At 40.9% G+C, this 26,899-nt stretch overlaps 1 protein-coding gene across 1 annotated transcript; it reads left to right on the forward strand.

Moving 5' to 3' along the window:
• The first annotated feature begins 1,836 nt into the window (after positions 1-1,836).
• On the forward strand, positions 1,837-26,899 carry KLHDC1 (kelch domain containing 1). The gene is made up of 13 exons (XM_010159700.1): positions 1,837-1,902; positions 2,563-2,633; positions 5,175-5,292; positions 5,903-6,021; positions 7,758-7,836; positions 8,711-8,794; positions 10,912-10,995; positions 16,958-17,016; positions 21,073-21,185; positions 21,902-21,974; positions 25,855-25,939; positions 26,542-26,594; positions 26,725-26,899. Exons 1-13 carry the CDS (start codon positions 1,837-1,839, stop codon positions 26,897-26,899), a joined length of 1,179 nt encoding a protein of 392 aa, XP_010158002.1.

Genomic DNA, 26,899 nt, shown 5'->3' on the forward strand with positions numbered 1-26,899 from the left:
ACATTAGGTGGTGTAGTGCTGGGCAGCTTGTGGATTTTGAAGAGTTGCTTAGCTCCTGAGCTCGATTCATTCGGCAGGAAATAGGGGCTGTGCTGCTGCTGACTACTGAAATACTGAAAATACAGATTTTTACGTACTGAAATACAAACCCTCGGCTGTGGTAAGCAGCAGGGTTTCACCACCTAGGTTACCCTGGCCACCTTCTCTAGCCTGCTGCGTGGCTAGGCTTGCCCAGTGCCAAACTGTAATGAAATGAAGGAGCCCTCAGGAGTGTGGGAACTGTTCCCACCACTCTTCTTCCCCTTGGGGGTCTTTGGTAGGTACTGTTTCTTGCGACTGCTAGTTATGTAAGGGTTTGAATATGTATTTCGTAGTGTCAGGAAGTTAGCTACCTTTAGAATAAGCATATGTTTTAATAATGTGAGTCACCTGTGGAAGTCTACAGGAAGATTTAGTGTCCTTTACTGGCCTTAAACTCCACAATACTCAGTATATTCAGGACCTAAATCACTGGAAATACTCTAGTTCTCTATGCTTTGGTCGTTAGAATCTAAAGCTGGACTGGCTGGCGCTGTGTTTTTAGAGGTTGCCTAATTAAGGACCCTGGGTTCATGGCACAGTCAAAACAGACAATGTATGTTAAGTTAGGAGACAGACATTTTTAGCAGCTCTCTGTATTTGTGGAGGGTATTATGAAAATTACTTTTTAAGCAGCATTCTACACAGGTGAATCATTTTATATTTTACATGTTGTTTGTGGACTAATGCCGAGCCAAATTATTTTTGGCAGCACTGTATTTGCTCAGGGCTGGTTCTGTAGCAAATGCTTGGCCTCTGACCACTGACATGTCTAGATTAAGGTGGGTAGACTCGTGCGCTTTGTGAAAGCTGCTGGTTACGGGTAGCAGCAGAGCCTGCTTTGTGAAAGGTACCTGGCAGGCTAAACTGTACTAAACAGTCCGTAATGCCTGGTTAGCACCTTTGAGATGGAGATGGCAGGAATAAGGTATTATTTAAAGGCAAGTAATCAATATATAAATTGTTAATTAAATTTCAGTTTTGTATTTAACTTATTTTACTCACATTAATTTTACTTCGAATTTTTTTTTTTTTAATTTACTGACTCTGGCTGCTAATTTGCTCAGTCTTTCATTTCTTTCTAATGCTGAGACAATAATTAATGGTGTGATTGCTACCCAGCCTGAGTTCTGCAGTTGCGTTCTTTTGGGCTTCCTTCTCCTATTTGTTATTCTTCCTCATCATTATTTCCCACAATATTTTTCTTTCTTACATGGCCTCTGACTGGGAGGCTTCATAGATCTGTTTTCCACAGAGGAATTAATTTTCTCCATATTATGGCATAGGTTAAGCTCTTTTATATTTGATATTTTGCTCTTTCAAGTTCCTTCCTTCAGTTGTTGCAGTAATTTTCTTTTTGTGCTTTTCAGTTACACTTTTATCTATAGTTTTCCATTATGCCAAGAATTTTTCCCATAATAAAAGTATCTCCCAGAACAAAAGATAATGAGTTTTAATGCAGGAGCTTCAAATCTGGTCTGGTTTATGTTATTACACATCTTTCTTGGCATAATGCTAAGTTGGTAAGCCTGTGTCTTTAATGAGTAGAGCTGAGGAATTAAGTTCTTCATTTCTAAAATAAGCACTTTTTCTGACTTTCTACTGAGTTTTTGGGTTCTTTACCCATCAACCCAACATGGCTAAGTTGGTAAGCCTGTGTCTTTAATGAGTATAGCTGAGGAATTAAGTTAATTTCTAAAATAAGCACTTTTTCTGACTTTCTACTGAGTTTTTGGGTTCTTTACCCATCAACCCAACATGGCGAAGTCTCAGTTCCTGGAAAAGATAGAAAAAGGTTGTGGAATGAGGAAAAAATCCTTCAGGGTGAAGGAAAACCCTTGATGCTTGTCTTTGTATTCTGTATTTGGAGGTGTGAAGGCTAACAGTACATCAAAATGTGCTCAGTGGTCATTTCTCTGACTGAAAAATACTTCCTTAAGTAATGGCATTTTAATAGAGGAGGGAAACACCTTTGACTGTCTCTTCTAAGATCTTTGGTTTTTTAAATCCGTGGTCATTTTATGGTCTTGTTCTGCTAATTGTTAGTAGCAGTTGTGTGTGTTTCCCAAGGACTAAGTTGTTTGCCTGTGCTGTTTTCCTGTTTTTACAAATTGGCTGTTGTATTACATTCATACTGCTTTTTGAATATCGAAACACTTCTCTCCCTACCTGTGATAACACCAAACTTATAATCTTCACACCTTAAAATGAGTGATGAAAGATGCTGTTAACATCCACAAAGCTCCGTGACAATGAAAAACATCTTTTTTTGAACTTGGAGTATAAAATGTAAAATGCTGTTGAGCTGCCGGTTTAAAATTGTAATGATCAGAGCAGTAATGGTGGGGTATGACTTATGTTCTGGTAGATCATCTCCTTAAGACTGTTCTGTGTTGCTAAGTAACACGATTCGCGTTTTGTTTTAAAACGTGTGGTGTATAATGCATAATTTATTTCACACTTGCAAATTTTTTTTTGTTTCAGTCAATTGAAGAAAACGAAGTTTATCTGCCTAACGATGAGCTCTGGATCTATGAAATGGATAGCGGGTTATGGTAAGTTGCATCATTTATATTTCATTAATACATGAAGTCGATCTTTGCATGGATTACAGTTAGCTGCGGTGAAAAGATGTCTGTTACACAAGTTATTGGTCATGTTCCCTGGAGTTTAAGTAGCAGATGTTTAATGTAATGTAAAGGCTGAAGAACAGACGTGTGTGCTTGCAGATTAACTCTGGGAAACACTTGAATTCCTTAAGTGGAATTGTTATTTTCAAGAGAATGTTAGAAATGGTCAACGTAAGGCACTGTTGCTAAAACAGGTGCATTTTATTTGGGCATTTATTTTTCCTTAGTTCTCCATACATGAACTTTTATATTAAAAAGAATATTCAAACACTGGATATCTGGGTTCTTGATCTATTTACAGTTACTTATTTTTTATTACTACTTAATTATGTTCTGTATGTATTTACACAAGTAACTCGTAACTAACCAGATCTCGCACATCACTAGAATTTAGTCTTTACATTTTATGTTCATTGTGTTCACATGTCGTATGAGGGGAGAGATAACAATGCCTCTGTAAAGTTTTCCAGTGGTTCCTGTGACAATAATTGCAGTCCATCAGGTAAAGTAGTGTCCATTTGGGCTTATATGTGTTTTCTGACAGCTTTGTCGTCTCCCACCTGTTTATGTATTTCTTGCACACCCACGTTCAAAGCAGCAGTTTGAGGGGAAGGGGAGGAGGGCTAGATGGGGAAGGTGTCTTACAGTACGTATGAAGTTCCACACCTGTGTGGCCAAGTCACTGACTCTGAATCAGCAGTTTGCATATGGTTAGCTGTGAAGTTCTAGTAAGTCTGTTCTCATCTTTTTTAAGGTTGTGCCCTCACTGAGACTGGTTTGCTGGTTGTTTCTGTTGGTGAAAGGGTTGGGTAAAGAACCTCATACTGTCTCTTGGTTTTCACCCCTGATATCTCCGTATCGGTTGTACTGGTACAGCTGTTTCTATGGTCACGCGGGAAATTGGATCAGGAAAGAGATCTGGGTTAAATATAACTTTTCTTTTTTCAGAGTTATTTTTAACCTGGATCCACTCTTGATCTCATTCAGTTTGCAGCAGGAACAGTTGTGCGCGTATAGCTGAGTGTCCCGCCTGACACAGGAGCAAGCGGGACTGGGAGAGCGAGAGCAGAGAAGGGGAAGGTGGGCTTGCCTGTGGCAGTGCTGGTGCCAGAACAAAGGTATTTCGGAAGCAGTGCCCCAGCAGCTGTTAGTGAGCACCGTTTTCCGTAGGGACAGGTCACACACATATCGTTCACACCTGGTGATGTAGTGCATAAAAAGCTTTTCCTTTTAATGGCTGCCTCCAGTTCTTTTAGGTCGGGCTAAGGTGAACCGTCAGAACTCAAAGCTGTAAGAATCCTTTTCTTCTGTGTAGCCACCGGTGATAGAAGACGAAGATGTCTGGTCCAGATGCGGATGTATCGAAGAAGGGAATGAATGGGTCAACAAGCGTGGTGATGTTAGACCTAGCAGAGAGAAGAAAAAGTGGAATTAGGCTTTGAAGGTGGGAGACCGTGACTGAGGAGAGAGACTCTGCTAGAGGACCCAGTTGGAAGGCACAGAGTCAGATCAGGTGGAGAGCTGAGAAAAATGAGCGGGAACGGCAGGGGAAGGACGCTTCAGTCAGAAACTGTGGGGTGAGAGCAATTGAGATGTCGGCAGCAAACCTGGGACAAGGAGTTGAGTGCCAGCACAAAGGGACTGGGATTTGGCTGCTAAAGCTGCAGAGACTGAAGGTGTGGTGACAGGTGGAAATCCTAAACATTCACGTGTCCTCCGTGCGCGTACCTGTGAGAGGGAAATGCGGGTCCCTATCTGATGCAGAAATTTGAAATCCTAGGAAAGCAGTTTGCAGTGTGGGGTAATGATTCTGAGTGCGGTCTTGGCCTAATGCTCAGCCTCGGGAGTTGGGCAGAAATTGAGTTTCCTCAGATGAGCTGTGTGGTGTTTGAGGTTGTGGGATGGAGTTACCGGTGTGTGAGACTAGCAAGGAGAAGGCTAGGAACTGCTGCTGAGGAGCAGAGAACTCATTGCTACTAACATTGGCATCACTGAAGATTTTTTTGTTACGCTCAATGCAGTGCAAAATGCAGTTATAGTAGTGGCATATTTGGTACCAAAATTAGTACTTCTGACCTTTATTTCTACTTCTGCCTCAGTTTTCCATTTGTAAAGTAATAGCAATACCATGTTGACATTTCAGGAGTTTTTGGAGCTAATAGTTTTTCCAGTTTTTCCGTAATGAATGCTTCAGCTCTACCAATGCTCTTTTAATATGGGCTTCACCTTCAGAGAAATTGAGGTGCTTCATAAACGTGTGCAAATATTCACGTGAAAGTCCTGTTACACCACAGGAGCCTGACTTCATGTATCAGCTGTAGATTCTAGTGCTAGCTATGGCCAAAACATCGCAACTGTGTTTTTAGGTTTATGTATAAAAATTACTAATACATCTGGTTTAGGTCTGTTCATTTTAGCAGGTTTGAAAGCAGTGGTATAAGACTTCATGTATGTGCTAAATTGCAGGACTATGCACCTAATGGAAGGAGAGTTACCCACCTCCATGTCAGGAAGCTGTGGGGCAAGCATTAATGGGAAGCTGTACATTTTTGGTGGATTTGATGATAAAGGATACAGTAATCGGGTATTGTATTCTTTTCTTCCATAACATACTGTGTTTGAATGAATTGCTGTTATATTTCATGTGCTTTGAATTTGAATTAAGGAGAAATATAAGGAAAAGGTTTCCTTTTGTCAAAAAAGTATTCTTTTAAACTTAGAAGAAACTTGAATTTTTGTTTTCATGTTCAATTCCCTGTATTTTTGTGGGATTTTTCACTGAATCATAGCTTCAGAATGAGACCCATTACGTGCAAATGCCTGTATTTATTTCTGAACACTGCCAGTACTTTCCCAATTACCTTTTTTTTTCCAATATGTTGCCAACCATAATTGAAACTGATCTCAGGATATCACTTTTATTTTTGCTCTTTGATGATTACCTTTCTTATATAATCAGGTAATAATTAAGGTTAAAATGTAGCCACCAGCCATGCTGCTAACTCGCACACTTTGTGTTCCGTAGCGTATTGGACTATTCTGTATGTTGCTATGTACTGTAAATGTCACACGGTTCCCTGTTTATTCAGGGGCAGAAGTGCTTTCTGAGGGTCGTGGGTTGTTTTTGTTGGTGATTTGTGCGGGTTTCTTCGACATCGTTTATACTGAAAATACTGTCATTTTTTTCTTTTAAGCTGTATTATGTTAATTTGCGAACAAAAAACGGAACCTATAGGTGGAAAAAAATTACAAATTTTAAAGGTCAACCTCCTACACCACGTGACAAGCTTTCCTGCTGGGTGTATAAGGACAGGTAACACCTTAAGAATATTTAATATGTGTTAATTCCAGAGAGGAAGTTCTGTAAAGTGAAGAGAACACGGGTTTGGGATTCATGAAACTAATTCTTAGCTTGACTTGCTGTGGGATTTTGTGTAACTCTCCTAACAACTTTCTACCAGGCTTTTCTCACGTATGAGCTGAATTAGTGGTAAGTATAAACTCGCTTTAGGAGAGGGTTGGGAAATTTAGTGGAAGTTTCTGGGATGCTTTGAGCCTTTAGATAAACATCATTATGTATCTGTTACTTATGGTTAAGTTTAACATGGGTTAAAATATCAGTATAGAAATTACATTTTTTTGTTACAGTGTGTAAGCATGAAATTATTACCTGCAATAAAATATATTTAATCTGTTTTCAAGGATTTTAATAGCATACAAATGCTGACAGTTGCAAAGGCACTTCAGCGAGTATTTTCTAAGAACCAAGTCAGCCTAGATATTTGTGTTGTAAAACTTACTGAGTGTATTTAGAAGAAATACTTAGCTAAAAATAATTTCTTCAGTTTTTGTGTTTATTATGGGAAGTGTCTGGCTATTGTGGTCACAAAGTGACGTGTCAGTGGTTGGTTCTAAAAGTGACTGTAAACAAGAATATGGTATGCAGTGAACACTGTACAATGTCAATGATTTATCTGTTTCTGGGCTGCAGATCTAAGGAGGTTTTGCATAAACTGTAACGCCTCTCAGTCCTAGATCTGGGCTTTGTAATTCTAATTTAACTTCAGGACACATGAAATTATGTATATTTGAACAACTTCTATGTAGCTGTTCCTACAAGTCTATTCAGCACTAAATTAATCTCTTTGGAGTATCGTGCAGTCCGCACGCTGAGAAAATGTGTAGGTGGCAGAGTGGAACAGTTTCATTTAACAAAAGTACCTGAGGACGAGCTACGCACCTTTTCAGAAGTACACCTTAGAATTTCACAAGATGTGAGTTTGCAGCTCGGGATGTCTTGGTGTATTGCACAATGCTTTCAGTAACTCTGTTTCCCTAGGAATGTCAGTCTGGAATGACCTTCACCATCCCATCATTTCCTAAATTGCCTTCTCCCAAGATCACTAACAGCTATACCAAATATCCTCAAATGTTGAAGTTAAACAAAACTTTAGGAACCATTACTTATGGATGGCCATTTCATGGGTGGAATGTTGGGCTGGGAGGTGTGTAAAATACTTGCAATGCCGTATGTTGAGTAGTGCTTAGTTGAAAGAACCTCTCTGTAAGGTGGCGAAAGACATTGTGGGTCACAGGCAGTCTGTGTGCGGAACCTCGGGAGTGCTCGTATGAAAAGGTGTATGCAGGCAGCTGACAAATACAGCAGGAGCGTAGGAACGTCAGTAGAAAAGGGTAGGGATTCTAGCGGAAGCATAAGGCATTTCACTGTCTATGTGTCATTTTGAGACTCCTGTCTGAAAATACGTGATAAAGAAACTTGTGGATGGAGGAATGGAGAACGGGGACTCGGAGGTATCTTGACCGTCCTCCTTGCTTCTGTGAATTTGTCAGGCTTGTTGAGGAGTGTGACAGTGCTACCTTCTCAGTAAGGTGTTCAGTGTAATTAGGTGCAATATGACATAATTTATTTCTTTTATTAATAGCACAGCAGGTAAACCAAAATTTGAAATTAATTATTCAAGCTTATTCATGTGAGTGTTGTTTACCAAATGGCCAAATGAACTTACTTTTTCATTGTTATTCTTTCAGGCTAATATATTTTGGTGGTTATGGCTGTAGGAAGCATAATGAACTGAGTGATTGTTTTGATGTCCATGATGCGTTTTGGGTAAGAGATTTGTCCTTTCTGATTGTCAGAACACCATCTCTTATACTATAGTCAATATGTATGAAAACCTGTCTGATTTTTGTTTATATAGCATTGGCAGAAACACAAATTAGAATCTTCTACTTAGATTGGTATTTTTGGATACTGTGTGTTGGGAGCGGTGGGTGTTCACCATATTCCAAGTACCTAGTGTTAGCCTTTGAGTGCAATGAAACAAAATGCTCTCAAAAGAGGAACAATAGCAATATTTTCAATCCAAAGATGTATTTTAAATAGGAAACTCCCAGAAAATGTTAGAATTTCCTTTGAAGTAACAGTAGGGAATTTATAGCTTCCAAGTCTAACTGACAAGTACTCTCAGTTAATTAATTTGTTAGGCAGAGTAAACACCGTTACTTTGAGATGCCTGGATTAGCTGGTTTCCTAGAATGATTTCTTACAGATAATAGAAAGGAGGAGACTGATCAGAGCATATAGTGACAGGAATTAATAAGAAATAGGTACACATTCAAGGGACTATAGAGCCTTGCATCGAAACGTTCACTACTGACTTACAGAAATGTATTACTTTGTACAATCTATTTCTCAGTCTGTTACACTGCAAATTAGAAGGTGGAATTTGTCTACTGCAGTGACTGATGTTGGAGCCCAAAGCTCATTTCCAAAAGCGTCACCAGCCCTAACATTCCCACATGCTGTTGACTTTCAACTAGACCTGAGCTGCTGCATTGTTAAAAATATTAACACCTTTCTTTTAATAAAATTTAGTATTTAGTTTATTTTCTGTTCTGATAGTTCACTGCTGGGTTTGTATCCTTTAATAAGCACAAAGATTTTAAACCAGAATAAACTGATTTTTTAACTTCTTTTTTAGGAAGGACAGATATTCTGGGGATGGCATAATGATGTTCATGTTTTTGATACAACCACACAGACTTGGTCTCAACCAGCAATTAGGGTGAGTGTTTTTTAGTCCTGTTTTTTGACACATTTCTGATTTTACTGCGTTTTGAATAGGTATTGTGCTCTAGAAATTGATGTTGGGAAAAGTAATTTGAATATGCTTAGTATTGCTCAGGCTTGAAATGTTTAACAGGAGGACACTCAGTGAATCTGAAATGTGGAAAATTCAGAACTGATTTGAATTTTTTTTCCCACAAGATGTTACTAGACTGGTGTTTTTAATGTGGTTCTGCTGCAAAACATTATTGTAAGCTTCAGAGTGGTGTTAAAATCTGGATACATTAGAAGATGATACAGTATTCTGTATCTAGGGGATAGTTTTGAGAGAAAGCTTTGTATTCAAGCTTTCAGACAGCTGTTGGGAATATAAAATTACTGTCAGCGCTCCATAACTGGAAAGACGAGGCACTGGAATACTCCAGAAAACTGTAGGAATCCAGGGTGGTGCTGAGGAACAGGGTGTGGAGGTGTGTTGGTGGCTCCTTACAAACCAAGCTTGGGTCCCACGGCATGGAGACCGTACCCACTTTGGGTCCCCTCGTAGGCGCTGCTGGGGCTTTGGGTCTGGGAGAGTTTCACAGTTGGAGCACAGCCATTAGCCCAGGCCAGCTCTGTTCATCCTGTGCTACTCCTAGGGCAGGGCAACTGGAACGAGACACAGGTCTTCGTGGAGTGCGTGGTAGAAATGCATACATGGTTTTAATGGTGCTGAACTGAGGTTAACAGAACCTCCTTTATCTGCACTGTTTTGATCTGAAGCCGTTTGGTTGACTGTATCTGTGTATAATTAATCTGCAACATAGAATCACAGACTGGTTTGGGTTGGAAGGGACCTTAAAGAACATCCAGTCCCACCCCCTGCCATGGACAGGGACACCTTCCACTAGACCAGGTTGCTCCAGGCCTCATCCAGCCTGGCCTTGGACACCTCCGGGGATGGGGCATCCACAGCTTCTCTGTAACCTGTTAAAGGGTAACATGGGTAACCTTTTGCAGATAACTAGGAGTTGACCACGTGAGAGATAAAGGTCTGTCTGGGAGTTTCTTCCTTCCCCTGCCACCCCTTTTCCATAAAGCTGATGGGTCAGTGTGAAGGATAGTATATCCAGCTGAAAGAGCAATAATGGCCTTGAAATGTAGTCTCTCTTGATTCAGCTTTCACAGACCTAAAGAAGGCAGGGGAGAGAGAGTAAACTCACTGCATTGCTAGTTTAGGTCTTCAGTTTTAATTAGTGAAGTGAAAATACGTTTAGTATGTGAGGGTTATACACTCATTATTTTGAGCATTGTGTACATAGAGTTGCTGTATTCCCTTGGGAAGATCTTTTCAACAAGTATCTTCCAGTCACGCTATATTGTTAGAATAAACATATCAGATACTCTTCTGCAAATACGTTACTGTAAAAGTTTTCCAAAGGAGCAGCTATACTAACTTTCCCAGTAAAACAGTGATGCACACATTTCTGTTTATAGAACACTACCATGTTACTATCAATCCCGGTGAGTTTATGTAAGAACTCGGTATATTATAATGAGTGTCTGACGCTATTTTATGGTCTTCATAGGATGTTCTAAAATTCCTGTAAAACTAAATGCAAAAAGTAAATGACCACTGAAAAGTAAAAGCCAATTTTCCTATCTCTATTTCTGATTTACACAGGGAATACATTTTTTGGCACGTGGCTATTGGATGTGACATAAAATTTTAAAATCGGATTTCTGGAGGATTTTGTGTTGGTTCCTGGTGGTTCACACTTACACGACATATCAACAGTAGCTGATGTGTTGCTGTAATTTTATGCTTAGGAATTAGAGAGGAATTAGTTGAATTTCATTTAAGCAAGGCAGTGGTAAATCAGACGAAGAGGGCATGTATCAAACATTAGCTGCTGAGGGAACTCAGTTAAAGCTGTGCTCGGTAAATACATGTGTCTCCTCATGTCTGAGGGGTCTTGGACATGGCTACAGTTCACTTCCTTTTCAAGTTGCAGTTCTGTCAGTGTGTTGATGTATATTGCCCTTACTTTTGCAATCTCTGTGATACTGACTTGCCAATATCCTTGGCTGGCACTTGGATGATGTTCTGAAGGATCTTATTTCTGTTCTTTTCAGGGTGGAGATCCACCTCAGCCTCGAGCCGCTCACACTTGTGCTGTGCTGGGAAATAAAGGTTACATCTTTGGAGGACGAGTGCTGGTTAGTGTTTAAGTAAACATTTTATTGGCAGTAATATTATTTTTTGACAGTTTTGTGCTGCTTTGTTTGTGGGTTGTTTGTTTGTTTGTTTGTTTGTTTTTTAATAGCAAATCATTTTTCTAGAAGAAAAAAAGTCCAGAATGTCTTCGTCCTAACTTGAATGTTAAGGATGTCGAATGTAGGATGCTTCTTCTCATCTCCCTTTACCTTACAAAAAGAAGGGTCTGCCTGTAGTATTAATGATGAAGCATACATAGTCCCAGAAGGGGAAAAACCCATGGCTGTATGGTAAACGCAAATGTTTATACATCAACAAAAATGGTTGAGGTGTGTGTAACCTCGTGGAGATGGTTCTGGGGGAGTGGAGCAAAAGCAAGCCTGATGACAGACCAGGTTGAAATAAATGGTGAGGTGCTAGCTAGCATTCTTTCTGTGCTTGCTGCAGCTTAGCAGACACGCCTCTCATACACCCTGATGCTCACCTTCTGGGAAAGTGAAGTTCAGAATAGCTGTTGGGATACTGTATTTTATATTTACAGTTGCAGGATGTAGTTCTGAATGGAAGGAAATAACAGTTTTCAGTTGACTTTATAACTTCTGTCATTTTTTGCACGTAAGTGACTGAAATAGAGATGTCTGGAAGAGCAGCTTCTGATTGTAATGCCAGGATACAAAGTCTCTGTGCATTCAAGCTGGTACAGGATGCTGCAGCACGTTACCTGATAGCACAGGCCATTCCAGCCCTGTTAAGCCTCTCCTGCTCTCTGAATGTCAGTTTTGCAGTTTCAGCCTTTACCTTTAGCACGCCCTGTGCCCTTGGTACTGAGTATGTGAAGCACACCATAGAGATTGCTGTTAACAGCTTTATTCTGTGCATCCAATAGAAGCTCTTTACTGCAAGACTAAGGCTTGTATTTGGTTTCTTGATCCAAGATGACCATTTAATATGCTGTGTGAGGATCTGAAATCTGCTGTCCCTTAGGTAATAGTCAAAGGCAGCATAAGAGCTGTGTGTACAGGATGCAATCAGTGCATATTTAAATCAAGGGTAGATTCTTGCTGTATAGTCTTAATTCTTCCTAGGTTGTTTTAACTTAAAAAAGTCATAGGCATCATCCCCCTGGTTGTCTGTACCTAAAAAAACTTGAAGCCACCACCAGTAAGCAATGAGATACTAAAGCCTCTCAGCAACACACTTAATTTTTCTAGTACTACTCAGGAGATTTTATCTTCAGTTCTTCTCTGCTGAAGCATTAATGTAAGAATTTAAGCCTGAGGCAGCAATCCAACACAAAAAAATATATTCCTGTGTTATATCTGAAAATAAGGATGATAGTAGGTACACTTAACTAGCACAGGCTCCCCCTTCGTTCGTAAATTTTTTGCAAGGATGGTTTCTTTATGGGCTGGAAAGTGTACCAGCTCTGCTGCAAAAGCATAGGGAAGAGAATGTTTTTGAAGGTGTCTGTCTGAGCTGGAGTTTATCAGGAACGTGAAGAAGATTCTGTAAGGCAAGTAAAAAAAAAAAATCCTAGTTTAAGTTACTGTGTACTCCATATTTTTTTTTAATTTAAGTTTTTAGCTCTTTTTACTTAGCTAATTTAGAGCCTTTAATCATATTCAGCTAAAGAATGAGACCTGATGCTTTCTATCTCTACGACTATGAAACGTAACAGTGAAGAAGCTTGTGAAAGCCCTGCTGTGTTTCTATAGTTCTGTTATATGAAAGAGAAGGAATGAACTGGTTGGAATTGCCCTACAGTGAACGTATGCCAACTTCACCTTGGAAAGCTGCCATAACCTAAACCCTATATTCGCAAGGCCTTGCAAATAAAGCCGTGTAAAATTGCACTTTGTTCCCTCTACCCTGTTTCTCATGCTGTAAAAGCTGTCACACAGTGTTTTTCTCAGGGCAAGTCTACAGTTCTGTTACAACATGGCTTACTCCTGCTTGCTCAGACAGAAACCAGACACACAGATCCAGGCAGGTTCAGAACGGCCACGCAGTGTCCAGTTTTTCAGTTTGAATTGACTCCTGCAGCAGCAGGAAAAGTTTTTACCTAAGTCCCTTCTCAGAGCAATCAGAAAAGAAAGTAACCAAAATTGATCCTGTTTATTCTTACATCCTGCACTGGGTGTTATGTGGCCTTTCATACAGGCTCGCGGTCTCTGGAGGTGTTGCTAAAGCCCCATCTCTGACAGAGAGCTGCACACAGTAGCTTCCAGAGCTGTAGGTTTGGACAAGCTTGATTTGCAAATAACTAAGAGAAAAAAGGGATATTCGATTGAAAAAGTGCCTAGTATTACTTGAATCTCTTGTGTCAGGGTTAGCCGTGCCAGGACAAGTGAGCCCTGTGCCTCTGCTATGGACCTGCTCTTTTGTGTGTGCTGTATAAACGAACTCTTGCTAACCACAGCTGAACTGATTCCTGCTCCTCATTCAGCAAGACTGCAGACGTGAGAGAAAGCTAGATGTGAAGACGTAAACGTGCAGCTCAGGACCTTCTGGCCTACCATTTATTTCTGTAACAGCTCTCAGCCTTCAAAGCCTTGCTCCCTCTGGCATTTTGTTAGTGAGGGCTATCTCTGTGTGCTGCGGAGATCTTCGCACCAGAAAGAAGAGCAGAGTGATGTGTCCAAGCTAGCTAGGGTTACTGCGCTGTGCCCCTTGCAACTGAACTGCTTTGTAGCTCAAGCTAGGGTTCTCACGCAGCCTCTGCAAATGAAATTACTGGTAAATTGGAGCTCACCTGTCATTTCTCCACTGTGCTGCTGCATGATTAGATCTGCTCTAAGAGGACATGCCCTCTGGCTTCTGTTTGACTACAGGATTGAGAAATACGAGAAGGCTCTGATCTGAAAAGGTTTTTCTCTTGGATGCCATCAGCTTTCTTAATAACCCTTTGCTAAATTTCAGTGAAACCGCTTGGGAACAATGTCAGAGAAGAATGAAATTTTGGAAAGCTATATTCAGTTTTGTAGGAGAGCAGCAAGTGTAAATTTTCACCTTACTGATTATTATTGATCCGCTTCCTATCATAGAAATAAATGGGGAGGGGGGTGGGAAGGTAAGAAACGTTCAGTGGGGCTTGAGGGTTTAATATAAGTCATGAAACAGGAAAGGAATGCTAAAGACATCAGAAAAACACTACATTTCCTGACAAGAGGATTAACTCCTCCCCGGAGGATGAAGTCTTGCTTTTCTCCATAAATTAAGGAGCAAATACGGGGTTGCTCTGCTCCTCCTTCTCCTTCTAGTTCACCATAATACAAATCTTCCCAGGGAAAAGGCTCTACAAGGAACCAGAAAGGGCCAGGAAGTGTCATGAGGCTTCTCCTATTCATCTTTCTGGGAGGAAAGGGCACCTTTTTCCAAACTTGGAGCTAGAACTGGTAAAAGAAGATGATGATGATCAAAATCAATTGTACCAGGAATCATTTGAAAACAGGCTCAGACGTATTATGTGGACTCTGTTCCTCCAGGTAAGCCCCGTGACAAATAAAAAACCAAACCCAGAAATGGGAGAAAGTGGGAAGGAAGGAGCGTTAGTCCAGAAGTTGATGCAAGGCTCGTGTTTGATTTAAGTGGAAAATTTTCATGTAAAGAATGATGAAGTAATAAACCCAAGTCTTTCCAGCAGCTCTTCACACATCTGGTGCCTTAATATATGCATGTTTATATTTCCTGTTACCCTTCCTGCCAGTGAAGATCAGAAGATGCATTGAACTGCAATCCTTCTCTTACAAAGCTTCGAGCTGTAATAGCTGCTTGATTGCAAATCTCTGAATGGAGAGCTGCACGGTTTCCTGTAACCGTGCTGAGCTGTAAATATGTCACCTGTAATGCCTTTCATCATGCTAGAAAGCTAATCCTGAGACAAAGCAGATCCTGGTTAATGTTTACCGGGCTGCAAATAAATGAACATGCCGTAGAGAAGTAGGTTGTCTGAGGTGTCCTCGTGGCTCAAAGGGAAAAGCAGACCCTCTTATGAGGCTTGATGCTTTTAAGCCAGATAAGAATTGTCTTGGGATTATCAGCTAAATGATTAAATATGCTAGGTAGGATTTAGAAATACATGAAAACCTGCAAGAAAACTTTGGGTATGGCAAGTGATGATACTATAACCTGTGTGTTTTACTGTTTCCCAAATAAGGGTCAGACAGAAAGGCATTTTCATTTGTTAAAGCTGTGTTGAAGGACTGCATCTTAGGCATAGATGTCCGACTGATGCTGTGTTTTGCATTCAAAATGAGGCTGATGTAATTATGCATCTGTCGATCTGTTGAATCATGAGAATGTAAAGATTATAATGCATTGATTTCCCAGGGACCAAGAAACTGAAACCTACTCCATCTTCTGCCTAATGCCTAGGGAAGGAAAGTCAGCGAGGAGGTCTTGAACAGGATCTTCTTGAAACCTTACTTTCCAACGTAACAGCAACTTTCTTCCCTTTCTTTAATAGATACCCTCTGTATCGAGCCATGTCATTCCAAGATGATTAAATATTTTTAGTTCTAGAGGCCAGGATGTTGCTTTTTCCTTGCCCTACCCCCAAGTGTCTGGCTGCGTGCAGGAACAGCAGAAGATACCCAGTAATTGCATTTTGCTTTCTGCTTGTATAATTCCTTCGTCACCTCCTTCAAAGCCACCGGAAGGTGCAGGAAACTGAGTAGGTGTGTCGTGGAAGACCTATCTGTTCGCTAGCTGTCAGTTGGACCACACTTCATTGTTATTTTCACCCTCTTGCAGTGAGTGATACAATTCCTCAGGCAATGCCCAAAGGCCCTCACATTCTGCTTTTCTTTAGCCTAGTGGCCTCCCGGCAGGCGTTCAGACTGCTAGTTAATGTTCTCTTCCCTAGGACAGGGAAGGGCTTGCATGTACTTGGTCAGAGTAGGCCATAGCTGTCCTGAAAACCTTGCTCTTCCCTGAAATACCCTGGGAGACTTTCCATCGCTCTGATGGGCAGCTTTGGAAGTCTGTCAAACTCATTCACTGGCTGAGCTCTCAGGGGTAAAACCGCTCCTATTCTGACTTAAATGACAAGTCTAGTTTCTGCCTCAAAGGATCTGCAGGCTGGAGAAAGGCTTTTTCCAATAGATCTATGGATTACCCTAGGAGAACAGAAATTGTAAGGTAAGGTAAGTTGTATTTCCCTACTTCTCAGATACTGTTTTGTAGTACCTAGGGGAATGGCAAACACCAGCCAGGTGTCTCGCGAGCCGTTGCAAATACTGCTACAATCTAAAGCAAAGACATTCTTTCTTATATTCTCCCCCTTGTGTTTCTAAGGCCATTACTTTCTTCATCTCACAGCACAGGCAAATAGGCCAGTGTATTGATTTCCCATTGCTCTTATCCACACATTTTATTATTTTTATGGCAAATACTAAAGGGTTATAAAACCTTGTTGTTGCTAGTAGTAACTGTGAAAGGGCTTGCCTTCTGGGAAAGAGAAAAACCACAGATGTGATGAACTTTGTGGGGTGTCATGTACTCCGTACAGTACCTACTAGAATATTTCAAGGAATAAGGGATGAGGCAAGAGGATGTACCGTTCTGATCAGAATGCAAGGAAAAATAAGGAGAGGAGGCTGTATGTAGACTTTTATACCTTCTGCAATTACCTACCATGAATTCTATGGATGAAAACCAGATAAATTTGCAGGAACTGAATATCGCATCGTTTTTCACTATTAATCTGCCAATAAAAGCTAAAATTGGCCCCATACTGCTGTTGCACTACTGTAAACGTTCCTGACAGGTAGTTTTCTGAGAGGTACGTGTTTTTTTTTGAGAAGAAATGCTTTTCACCTTCCACACAATATAGCTTAAGGGTGGGTACAGTTTTCTTCAAAATACTGTTACTTGGAATATTCTGTCCTGGGAAGGCCTTGCTGAAATACTTTGCTCAGTGTTTGCTTAATATAACACAGCTGGGATTTTATTTCTTTGTTTTAGCAAACGAGAATGAATGATTTGCACTGCCTGAATTTAGACACATGGACTTGGTCTGGAAGGTAGGTTTTTCCCTCTATGACGCTTAAAGTTGAATGTGGCAGATTGAAGCATATTGTTAAACAGTTCCAGTGCTAATTTTGTAGCTTTTCCAAGAGGAGAATGGGAGTTCGGGGACTATTTTAACAGCTGTTACGTTGTGATTGCAATTTAATTTAATTTGATCTGATTTGATAGTGGTTACTAAGCTTTTTCTGTTCCACACCAAAGCGTTGATGATGCTGTTGTAAGCACAGCATGCAGTGATTTAACATCCTAGTTTTCAAGATGGTTACATTTATCCATATGGAATTTTAGTTTCGATGTCGTCTTTTATACTATTTTTACTGTCTGGCTCATTATGGAACAGATTTGGGAAAGATCTGCCCCCTCTCCAAGATACGCATCTTACCAATTTTTTTTAAAGTCAAATAAAAGCATATCCTAAATATTTCAATTTTAAACTAAATCAGGTATTGGTGTACTTTCTAAGATATGTTTGTTTGCATATAGTGTTTGTAATAGTGCCTAAGATGTGTAAAATCAGTGGATCTATTGTTAGCTGGTAGACAAACCAGGAGATAAAGAGTAACTGGTGGGTAATAACCACAGATCTGTTCTCAAGGTAATCTAACAGTGATTTCATAAGAAGACCATGAAATACACCTTCCCTGAGCATGTGTCAGTAGTGATCCTGCTCCAGGGCATTGTGTACTTCACACACCTATGATGGGCATCTTTAATTACCTGTGACTGCTGATCTGATCCCGACCCTGCACTGTGTGGTCCTCTGTCCTCTGAGCCCTGAGCAAAGCGAGAGAGTAGACGGAGTCATCCATCCATTCCTCCTTGCTAATGGCAGCGGGACAAAAAGTCCCACAGTGTCCTTCAAAAAACCCTCTCTCTGAAGATTTCTTTAATTAGCACTTAGGATTAGTTACTCAGATTAGTCCCCTTTCTACTTTGCTAGCTGTTCCAAAATGAATGGTCTTCTACTTAAACGATGGCATTGTCCCTCTTAGGCTGTGAACTTTACCTCTGAGCGGATTGACTACTCAAACTACTGCTTTTACTGCTTACCTCTTGTTGTTGTTGCGTGAGCAGTTGCTGTTTCGATTGCTTTTTATTGCTTCAGAAAAGGAAACCTGTGACAGTTAAGTGACAAGTCAATGAGAGGGATTTCAAGCCTTGAAGGAGGGGTGTCAGTGTCAAAAGTTCCAAGTCCTTCTCAGCCAGTGTTCCCTTTTGTTTGGCATTTGGAAGCTAATACTGACGGTTCTGAAGTGTTTTCTGTTCTGAGCCTGAATACAACAGGCTGATTTTGCCTACACACACGTATCCTTAGACCAGGGATGGTAATACTGAACGCAGCCATCCCTAAAAACTGAAGATTGTTCCAATACTCAATTGTCTCTAGACTGTGATCCAAGAATATCTCAGGTGATTTAGGTTGATCGTTATAAACCAACCAGCCATTCCTATAGCACCTCTGCAAAGAGTCTTTGAGGGACTGAAGAAAGAGATTTAAGAGAGACTTAAAAAAGAGGTTTGAGAGGTTAGAGAGAAAAAGAGTCTTTGCAGAATGTCAGGTGGCACCTCACGGCAGGTGAAATGTTGATATTTATTCAAGCTGACAGAAGTAACTAATCAAAGGCTGGTTTTATAGAAAGCTTCACAGGCCTGAGAGCTGTTCTTTCCTCACTAAAGTTGTATCTTTCAAGACAGTACCCAGTTGGTATTTACATTTTTGACTCCAGTTTGCAGTCTATTTTTGCACAAATTGTTTGGAAAATGATTTCTGGCTACACGCTTCCTTTCATAAAATAAGCAGCGGTGGCTGTAACAGAAGTTGGGCATTTGTAGGGATCATCTCTTCAGTATAAAGAACTTGGTCCCAGAAGTCCCATGATTCTACACACCAACACTGTAAAATAGAGCAAAGTAGATAAACAGGCTGGTTTTTCTCCTCTCCTCTTTGGTCACATCTGAAACTTTTGTAGCGAAGAAGTGCTTGCTGAGAGCGATAAAGTTATGTGTGAAGTAAAGAAAATCACACGATCTCCTTTGAGTATCAGCAGTAGTTCTGAACAGTTCTAATCAGACAATCAATTGTCAGCTGAAAACTCCCTCTAAAACGCCCCAGAGTCATTCCAGTATTTACCGGTGGGGAAATTCCTTCAGGCATTTTTGCTGTCAGTGTATTTTCTCCTCTAGGCATTGCAAGAACCGAACCTTTCCTATGCTAGAGCTTCAAATTCCTTTCTACTGAAACCTCTGATCTGATGGTGAATTAAAAATTGGTTAGGATCCAACCTTTCTGATCTTAATAACAGAATGCTCTCAGCTGCAGAGAGGTTGTCTTTGGTTGCCGTGTGAGTTAACACCAAGTGAGACTCGGAGACTTGACCCAGATTAAAAGGGTTGGCTGTCAGAACGCTGCTGACCAAGGCAAGCTGACTGCTGGTGTTTGAAGTTCTCTAAAGTACAGGTCTCCCAGCGAGGGGGGCTTGGTTTGTACAGCCCCACAGTCAAATTCACTTCCTGGGCATCATCTCCTAACAAAAATTCCAAAGGCAGTCGTGTTTTTATTTAAAGCCCCACGCTTTTTCATTAGCCAGTCATGTCAGGTTTTCTTTATTCTTCAGCTCTCTGCAGGTTCCTTAAGGAATTGCATAATATGAACCTGTTAATCCAGGAATATCTTCCAGCATGAGATTGTGATATCTATTGTAGTTGCCACTACCGAGAAGTTATTCAAAATGTTTAATTTTACGTGATTTCTGTTACTGTGATAATTTTTTCTATCAGTAGCGTGAAAGATTGAAACGTTATCACCCATTACTTTCTGGGTTCATGTTTTTCTGAACATCAGTCTGTTGGATCTCACAGCAGTCTGTATCTTTTGCCAGTTTTAGAAGCATGTTACACAAGCGTTGTGCAAAGCAGGCACTCAGACGCTGTGACTTGCCTTCAACTTCAGTGCCAGATTTAGTGGGACGGTTTTGCGATCACTGTTTAATTAGCTGTGATTCTTCAGTCTTTGCCTCCAGATGGAGGAGTGCTTAGCAGTTAGGGTTAGTGAAATCCCTCTAGCTGAGCTGCAGATGCCGGTATCACTCACCCTAGGCTTCCCCTGTGCTCAGTTAAGAGAAGCAGGCACTTCTTGGGCACGAGACAACTGCTGCTAAGGTAGACATCTAAAATAAATCGGGAGTTGTGCTTTTCACAAACCAGAAGTTGTCTCTGCTTAGTATCAGGATACCGGGTGGGCTGATGCCCTCTGAGGTCCTTACTCCTCTCTGCTGACTGTTGGGATCCTCCTGAGACGACTGTACACCTAAACTAAGGAGGTGTAAATTGAGGCTGCCCACTGCAGGTAGTCCCTTGTGTTCAGGTTCTTTACTGTTGAGATGCTCAGCCCAGGCATACCTAACTGTGCAGCTACGATGAGATCAGTATCAAATACCTCTTGTTGTAACATGAGCAGATCTTTTGAAAACTAAACCTGCATCTGTGTTGTACCTAGGAATTCTACTTTTTACTAAAACTGAGCTCAAAGTTCGGGTAACCCACCGCTTGTGTTAAAAGGCACAGTGGTTGGAGAGGTTTTGGGTAAAAGGTAAAGCCACAATCCTTTTACAATTTAAGATCATTTTCCAGGGGTAGAGAGACCGCAGCCCCATGGGATTCATTACATTTTATCTCGAATGACCAGGTGTATTTTGCCTGCCTGTACTGTGCAGTTCGCTTGGATATTATTGTTCATCCTTTGCTGTCCCAAGTGCTCCACTCCTACTCCAGCAGCAGCTTCAGTGATCTTAAGAAAACAAGTAACAATCAGTGCCTTTATCGTTGCGTTTGATATTTACATGACCGCTGGTTCAGTTACTGCAAGAAATTACTTTGTTTAGGTTTGAACATGCTCTTCTGAAAAGAAAATTTAGATTGCGTAAGTGCAGCTTGTTCACTGGGAAAATAGCCAAGCTTGGTCTAGGATGAACTGAATTAACTGTTGCATTTTCTGACAGGTTAGTTTTTAGCATTCTTTGAAAATCTGTTTGTTTGTTTGTTTCACCAAGAATTAATATCAGTGGAGAGAAACCAAAAGATCGATCCTGGCACACGTTGACTCCGATAGGAGATGACAGACTCTTTCTTTTTGGTGGACTAAGTTCCGATAATGTTCCTTTAAGTAAGTAATTTAGAACTTACAGTTCTATTGTACACCTCAGTACTGACCTTGTGCACGTTTGTTGTCTTTCTAAAACTACTTAGACCTAAATCTCGTTACTGAATTTTCATGGCACTTGAGTATTTCTCTCCCTATCTTATTATTTTTATAGAAGTGCAGGAGCACACTGTGTAGTACAGTGAGAATGTAGGATAATAAATCTTTCATCAAGCTGTCTGTCATCTGAAAGAACAAAGGCGAGAGTCTCACGCATTTCAGTGTGAACAAGGGGTAACTTCTGATATCAGTAGCGATTGCAGGAAGAAGATAATGTCAACAGAATGTAGATTTTTTGGATTAATAACAAATCACAAGATGTTAGACAGGAAGTAGGGTAGTCCTACGCTGAGTTCCTTTTCTGGAAAGGGCAACTTCTTTTCATGGAAAAAATGGGAAATCAGTGAAAATAGTTTTGTCACAGATACATTCCACTGGGAGGGGGGATTTTCTCAATTTATCCAAAAGAAAGGAAGTATTTTAATTCCAGATGTCAATGCAGTGAGTTTTCTGTGGCAGAATAGTTAAGTTACAGAGACCGAAAAGGTGCAAGTTAATGTGGTGATGGTGTTACTGTTACCTTAGTATAATGCGCCCTTAGAACACAGAGCTTTTTGTATAAATCAAAAGGTCATACTTTGTCCCGAGAAAAAGTACTAATGCATGTTCTTGTATTGTAGGCGATGGCTGGATTCACAACATTATGACAAACGGATGGAAACAACTTACCCATTTGCCTAAGAGTAGGCCTAGGTACATGGAAATAGATAATGTTAGCTGAAATTTAAGTGTTGCGGTTTAAATTATTGAACAGTATGTTTAAATTAAATGATAAGACTATTTTAGAAAATCAGTGCAGTATGACTGAACAGTTTGCTTTACTAACTTACATTCCTTCAGACCAGGTGCAGCACTATTACTTTATGTAAGTGTTACAGTTGATGCTTACTTGCCTTAAAAGTGTTTTTGTGACGAAGGATCTGGGTTTCCAACTAACCTGGTGTTCTATAGCCAAATTATTTTTATATAAGAAAATGTGTATCACGTAACTTTTGGGGAATTAATAACCTATGACAGTAACAAAAGTTGTTCAGAGTTTGTGCATTATTAGAAACCTGGGGGAGACAAGCATGAAAATGTTGACACGCCTTTCAGGGTTCAAAAGTATTATAAAATGCCTTGTTTGGTTGGGTTTTTTTCCCTGAGCAGAGGCAGCTAATTATGATTACAGTTTAGCAAAACTGAATTTAGTACTAACCAGCACAACTAAAGGACACTGGAGTTTTGTTCTTTCGAGGCCTTAACTGCCATCCAAGAAGGACCTGGTTCTAGAGTGTGTATTGTTTGTGCTGGCAACAATACTGTCTCTGCCAGACTCTGTTCCCCTTCCTTCTCTAGTTTAAGACTACAGAAAAAGATAGTCTTTTGGACTAAAGAAAGCAAGTTTCATGTTTGAATCAAAAGCTACCAGTGAAAACAGGTGGTTGCTGTAGCAGAGCACAGACTTGTTTTTTAACACTGTTTGAAGCATTCTCTGTATTTATAATATACACAGAATCTCAGCATGGTTTGGGTTGGAAGGGACCTTAAAGATCATCCCATCCCCCCCCACCCCCTGCCATGGGCAGGGACACCTTTCACTAGACCAGGTTGCTCCTGGTCTTGAACACTTCCAGGGACGGAGAATCCACAACATCCACAAATACCATTGAATTGATTGGCTGTAGAGAGTAAATATGCAGTTTTTCATGGAACTCATTCTATACGTTCACCCAGGTACTCTCACCACAGTTTTATATCATTCTTTTAGCATAGTGTGTGAATGTGGCCTGGCATTTGCATGCTTCCTGCCTTATATTCTGTTTTCTATTCTGAAATATCTTTACCTCAATTGATTTTCTTCCTGTTTTGTCCTCTTCTAGGGCATCTTTTAAATCTAACAGCACTGTTAGACCAAATTTTCTGCTTTCTTTATTTCAAACTCTTTCAAGCCCAAATAAACTTATACCTTAGCTTCAGAGAATATTTTCTGTGTTTTTACAATTAGTGAACTGACTGATGACTGCCTTAAATAACAAAGCACATCACTAGCAGTCAAGGAGCATGTCTGTGTTCAGCTCTTTACGTGGATGGTCCCATAGTAGTTAACTGCTGAAGTGGATTGCATCGCCTTGTGTCATTATTTGTTGCTGGTGCATCATGAAAAAGGATCAGGAAGGGACAGAATGTGCTTTTTCTACAGGCAGCAGCCCAAGGAGCTGCAGCTCAGCCTCTGCTCAGCAACTGAGCTGGAGTAACATTTGTGTCTGAGGTGGCGGTAGGTAATTTATTGAAGCAAATTACCTCCCCCCTTTAAGAAAAGAGATATTTCAATAGCCTGGAAGTCCTGGAAACATGGATAAAGGGAGCTGTACCAAAAGGCTGTCTATATATCGAACTAGTTTGAGTGTGAAGAGCTTTCCTATACCGTAATGGTATCCCTGCTCTTCCACAGGATCTTTGCAGCTGAGAAAGGGTTAGGCCAGTTCTGTCGCTCCTGTGACTTTACAGCAGGACTTTAAATGCACAGGCAATAATACACATGTATGTCCTGCTTTTATGTATTTCTGTAATGTTATACTAACACACGGTATGTCGCACCTGCATTAGTGTATTCTCCTGATGCTTCTGCAAAATTGATTCCCTCCTTAAACTCTGTAAAGAATAATTTCCTTCAACCTTCATTTTTTAGTAGTTTCTAAAAAAAATTGTCCCCCAGGTTATAGATCTGTGGTTCTGTATTGGTAGAAAATACCGTTCTTCTTTCTGTCCATCGGTTGTACTTGGGCTAACATTTTGCACACCAGGTTAAAACAGAGAGCAGTTTGTACGTGTAATTTCCCAGTGCTTTCATTGCTATGTAATCCTGTTATTCCAGTTTGAAGAGCCGTGTAAAAAGGTTACATCGATGCAGCATCTGTATAATTTAAATAACATGCTCTGTTAGAATGTTCAGGTGATAAGTTAGAGCAGCTGTGAGAGGATATGAACTCAGTCTGTAGAAAGAGCGCCAGGGTGCAAGCTAGGATGTCCACAGAGTCAAGGCAGGAAAGGCTTCCCAGTGTCCTTTGGTGATGAAGTCCAGGCCAGAGTTTTCGTAGTGCACATAAGGCAGAGACAGATCTATGCACAGGTATGAGGAGAAGAAAAGGTGGGAGACAGCTTGTTACTGATATGAATGGAGTAAGAAATGGAGAATGTTTACTTTTGCTTGAAAGTTCCAGTGGTGCATGTTATTTTGGTTAAGCAGCTTTAAAGGGCCAGAGCTCTGTGGTGATACTTGCTTCAGTGGTGATACACCAGTAGAAAAATCACAGATTTTGATCTGCTAAGGAGGAAAAGTCAATCTAGCGAGGTGCAGCTCCTGAAGTAGCAGCATCTTTGTTAAAGCAAGATCGTACAGGTCGGGTTTTGGTTTATACCCTGTGCACAACACAAAACTTCCTCCTGGGTGTGATGTAACTGACAGGCAGAAGGTGATCCCCAGGAATCTCTGGGGGAAGCATAAAACTGGAACGGGATACCTTGTGTTCTGAAGCTTTCATCCTAGTGGTCGGGGATCGGAGTCCTGAAAACCCCACAATCCTCAAGCCATTAGAATTGTAGTTATGGATTAAACAGTGGAAAATTTACAAAGAACATAAAAGGGGAAAGAAAAGTTGTTCTTGGCAAAAGCTTGGGTTTTGTAGTTATTTTGTTTTCTAAAACTTTTTCCACTGTAACGTTTTGTGGAAGGGAAATAAGTAAGACCAAGTATATATAACTGAAGTAAAGAGGAGTCAAATAATGACGAAAATACATTAGTCTGCATGAATTGTAATCATCCAGCAAGATTCTCATGAGGTGGATAGTCACATTGCTCTCTCCTTTGGTGGTGTTAAAGAAATTAGTAATATATTTTAAGGTATTTTTTTACCTCTGAAGACTTTTAAAATAATGTCTTTGTCTTGGTTTTCTAAGAAGTAAGGGTTCCGTTACCGTGCTCTGTGCATGCATGGCTGCCTCTCCTTCCCATGTGCATGATGAATCGATTGCTCCGTTTCACTAATATTTGAGGAGAAAAACAGGAAGCTCAGAGATCCTAAGTCCCAACATACTCTGTGCAGATCAGTGGCCGGACAGAAGGGAGACTCTCGTAACGGCTTCACTCCCGTGGCCGCTCGGTGCTTGTTCTCCGTTCTGCCCTCAGCACAGACGGGCTGCCTGCAGGCACAAGTTGGCGTTGCACAGGCTTTGTGGTTTCTGCAGCTCACAGGGGCAGCTTGTAAAATACACGGTTGAAAACTGTAAAATTCTTCTGGACAAGTAGCAAGGCCAGTGAGACAACAGAGCTCTGTGCAGGAGGATTGGAATCACAGGATTAGGGAAGTGACCCTGCCATTTTAGTTAAAAAGAACTGTCCTTAAGAGTCTCGTGAAAAGAAACTTGAATGTAAAGAATGGAGGAGACTGACTGGGGCGAGGAGCTCAGCATGCAAGTGAGCTCATTGCTTCTCTGAAACCCTTCAAAGCGTTGAGTTTTTACATTTGTTTTGCTTGATAACAGACGACTGCTGCTTGTTGCTTGGTCGCTGACTCTGTAATTTTATTCCTAGATTGTGGCATACAGCTTGCCTTGGAAAAGAAGGAGAAGTGATGGTGTTTGGTGGAAGCAAAGATGACCTGCATTTCATGGACACAGTCAGTAAACTGAATAAAGAGATCTTAACTCTGTAATAATTAAAACTGAAATAAAAGTTAATACAGTTGCTGATGTTACAGGGTTCGTTCATAACACACGCTGTTATGAGACGTGACCTTGAGTGTTCTTGGGAAGAATTTAGGAAGGTTTTTTCCTTGGTAGGCTCATAAACAGGAATTTGTTATTCAGATTCTTTATAATTATTGAATCACAGACTGGTTTGGGTTGGGAGGGACCTTAAAGCCCATCCAATTCCAACCCCCCTGCCATGGGCAGGGACACCTTCCACCAGACCAGGTTGCTCCAAGCCTCATCCAGCCTGGCCTTGGACACTTGCAGGGATGGGGCATCCACAGCTTCTCTGGGCAACCTGTTCCAGTGCCTCCCCACCCTCTCTGGGAAGAATTTCTTCCTGATATCTAATCTAAACCTCCCCACTTTCAATTTCAACCCGTTACCCCTTGTCCTGTCACTCCCTGCCCGTGTAGTCTCCGTTTGAAGTTAGGCATGGGGTTGTAAATGTTACGTTGATGTAGGAAGCAGCAGTATTCCCGAGATTAGCTGTTTGTCACTTTAATGGTTCTTTTTTTCTGTTGATCAGGGCCACTGCAGTGATCTGTTGATATTCCAGACTCAGCCTTACTCACTCCTCAGGTGAGTTGAGGTTGCAGAGACTTCAGTGTGAATCGGTACGGCACTGTGCTTTTACTCACAGGCCAGGAGGTGACAGACCGTTCACTTAAACCTCTTTGTTTTCTTCTCCCCCTCTCCTTTGCTCCTTCAGGTTGTGTCTGGACTGCATTGGTAAAAATGCAGCTCTCCTGAAGAATCAAATACCGTGCTTGCCATCCAAACTTTTGCAGCAGGTGCTGAAAAAAATAACCTTCTGGGCTGCAGTGAACCACCGGCAAGAGCGGAAAGCTGAAACGGAAAGACAGGGCCAGCTAACGGCCACATGA

Source organism: Eurypyga helias, unplaced genomic scaffold (assembly GCF_000690775.1).
Source record: "Eurypyga helias isolate BGI_N326 unplaced genomic scaffold, ASM69077v1 scaffold48970, whole genome shotgun sequence".
NCBI classification, from domain to species: domain Eukaryota; kingdom Metazoa; phylum Chordata; class Aves; order Eurypygiformes; family Eurypygidae; genus Eurypyga; species Eurypyga helias.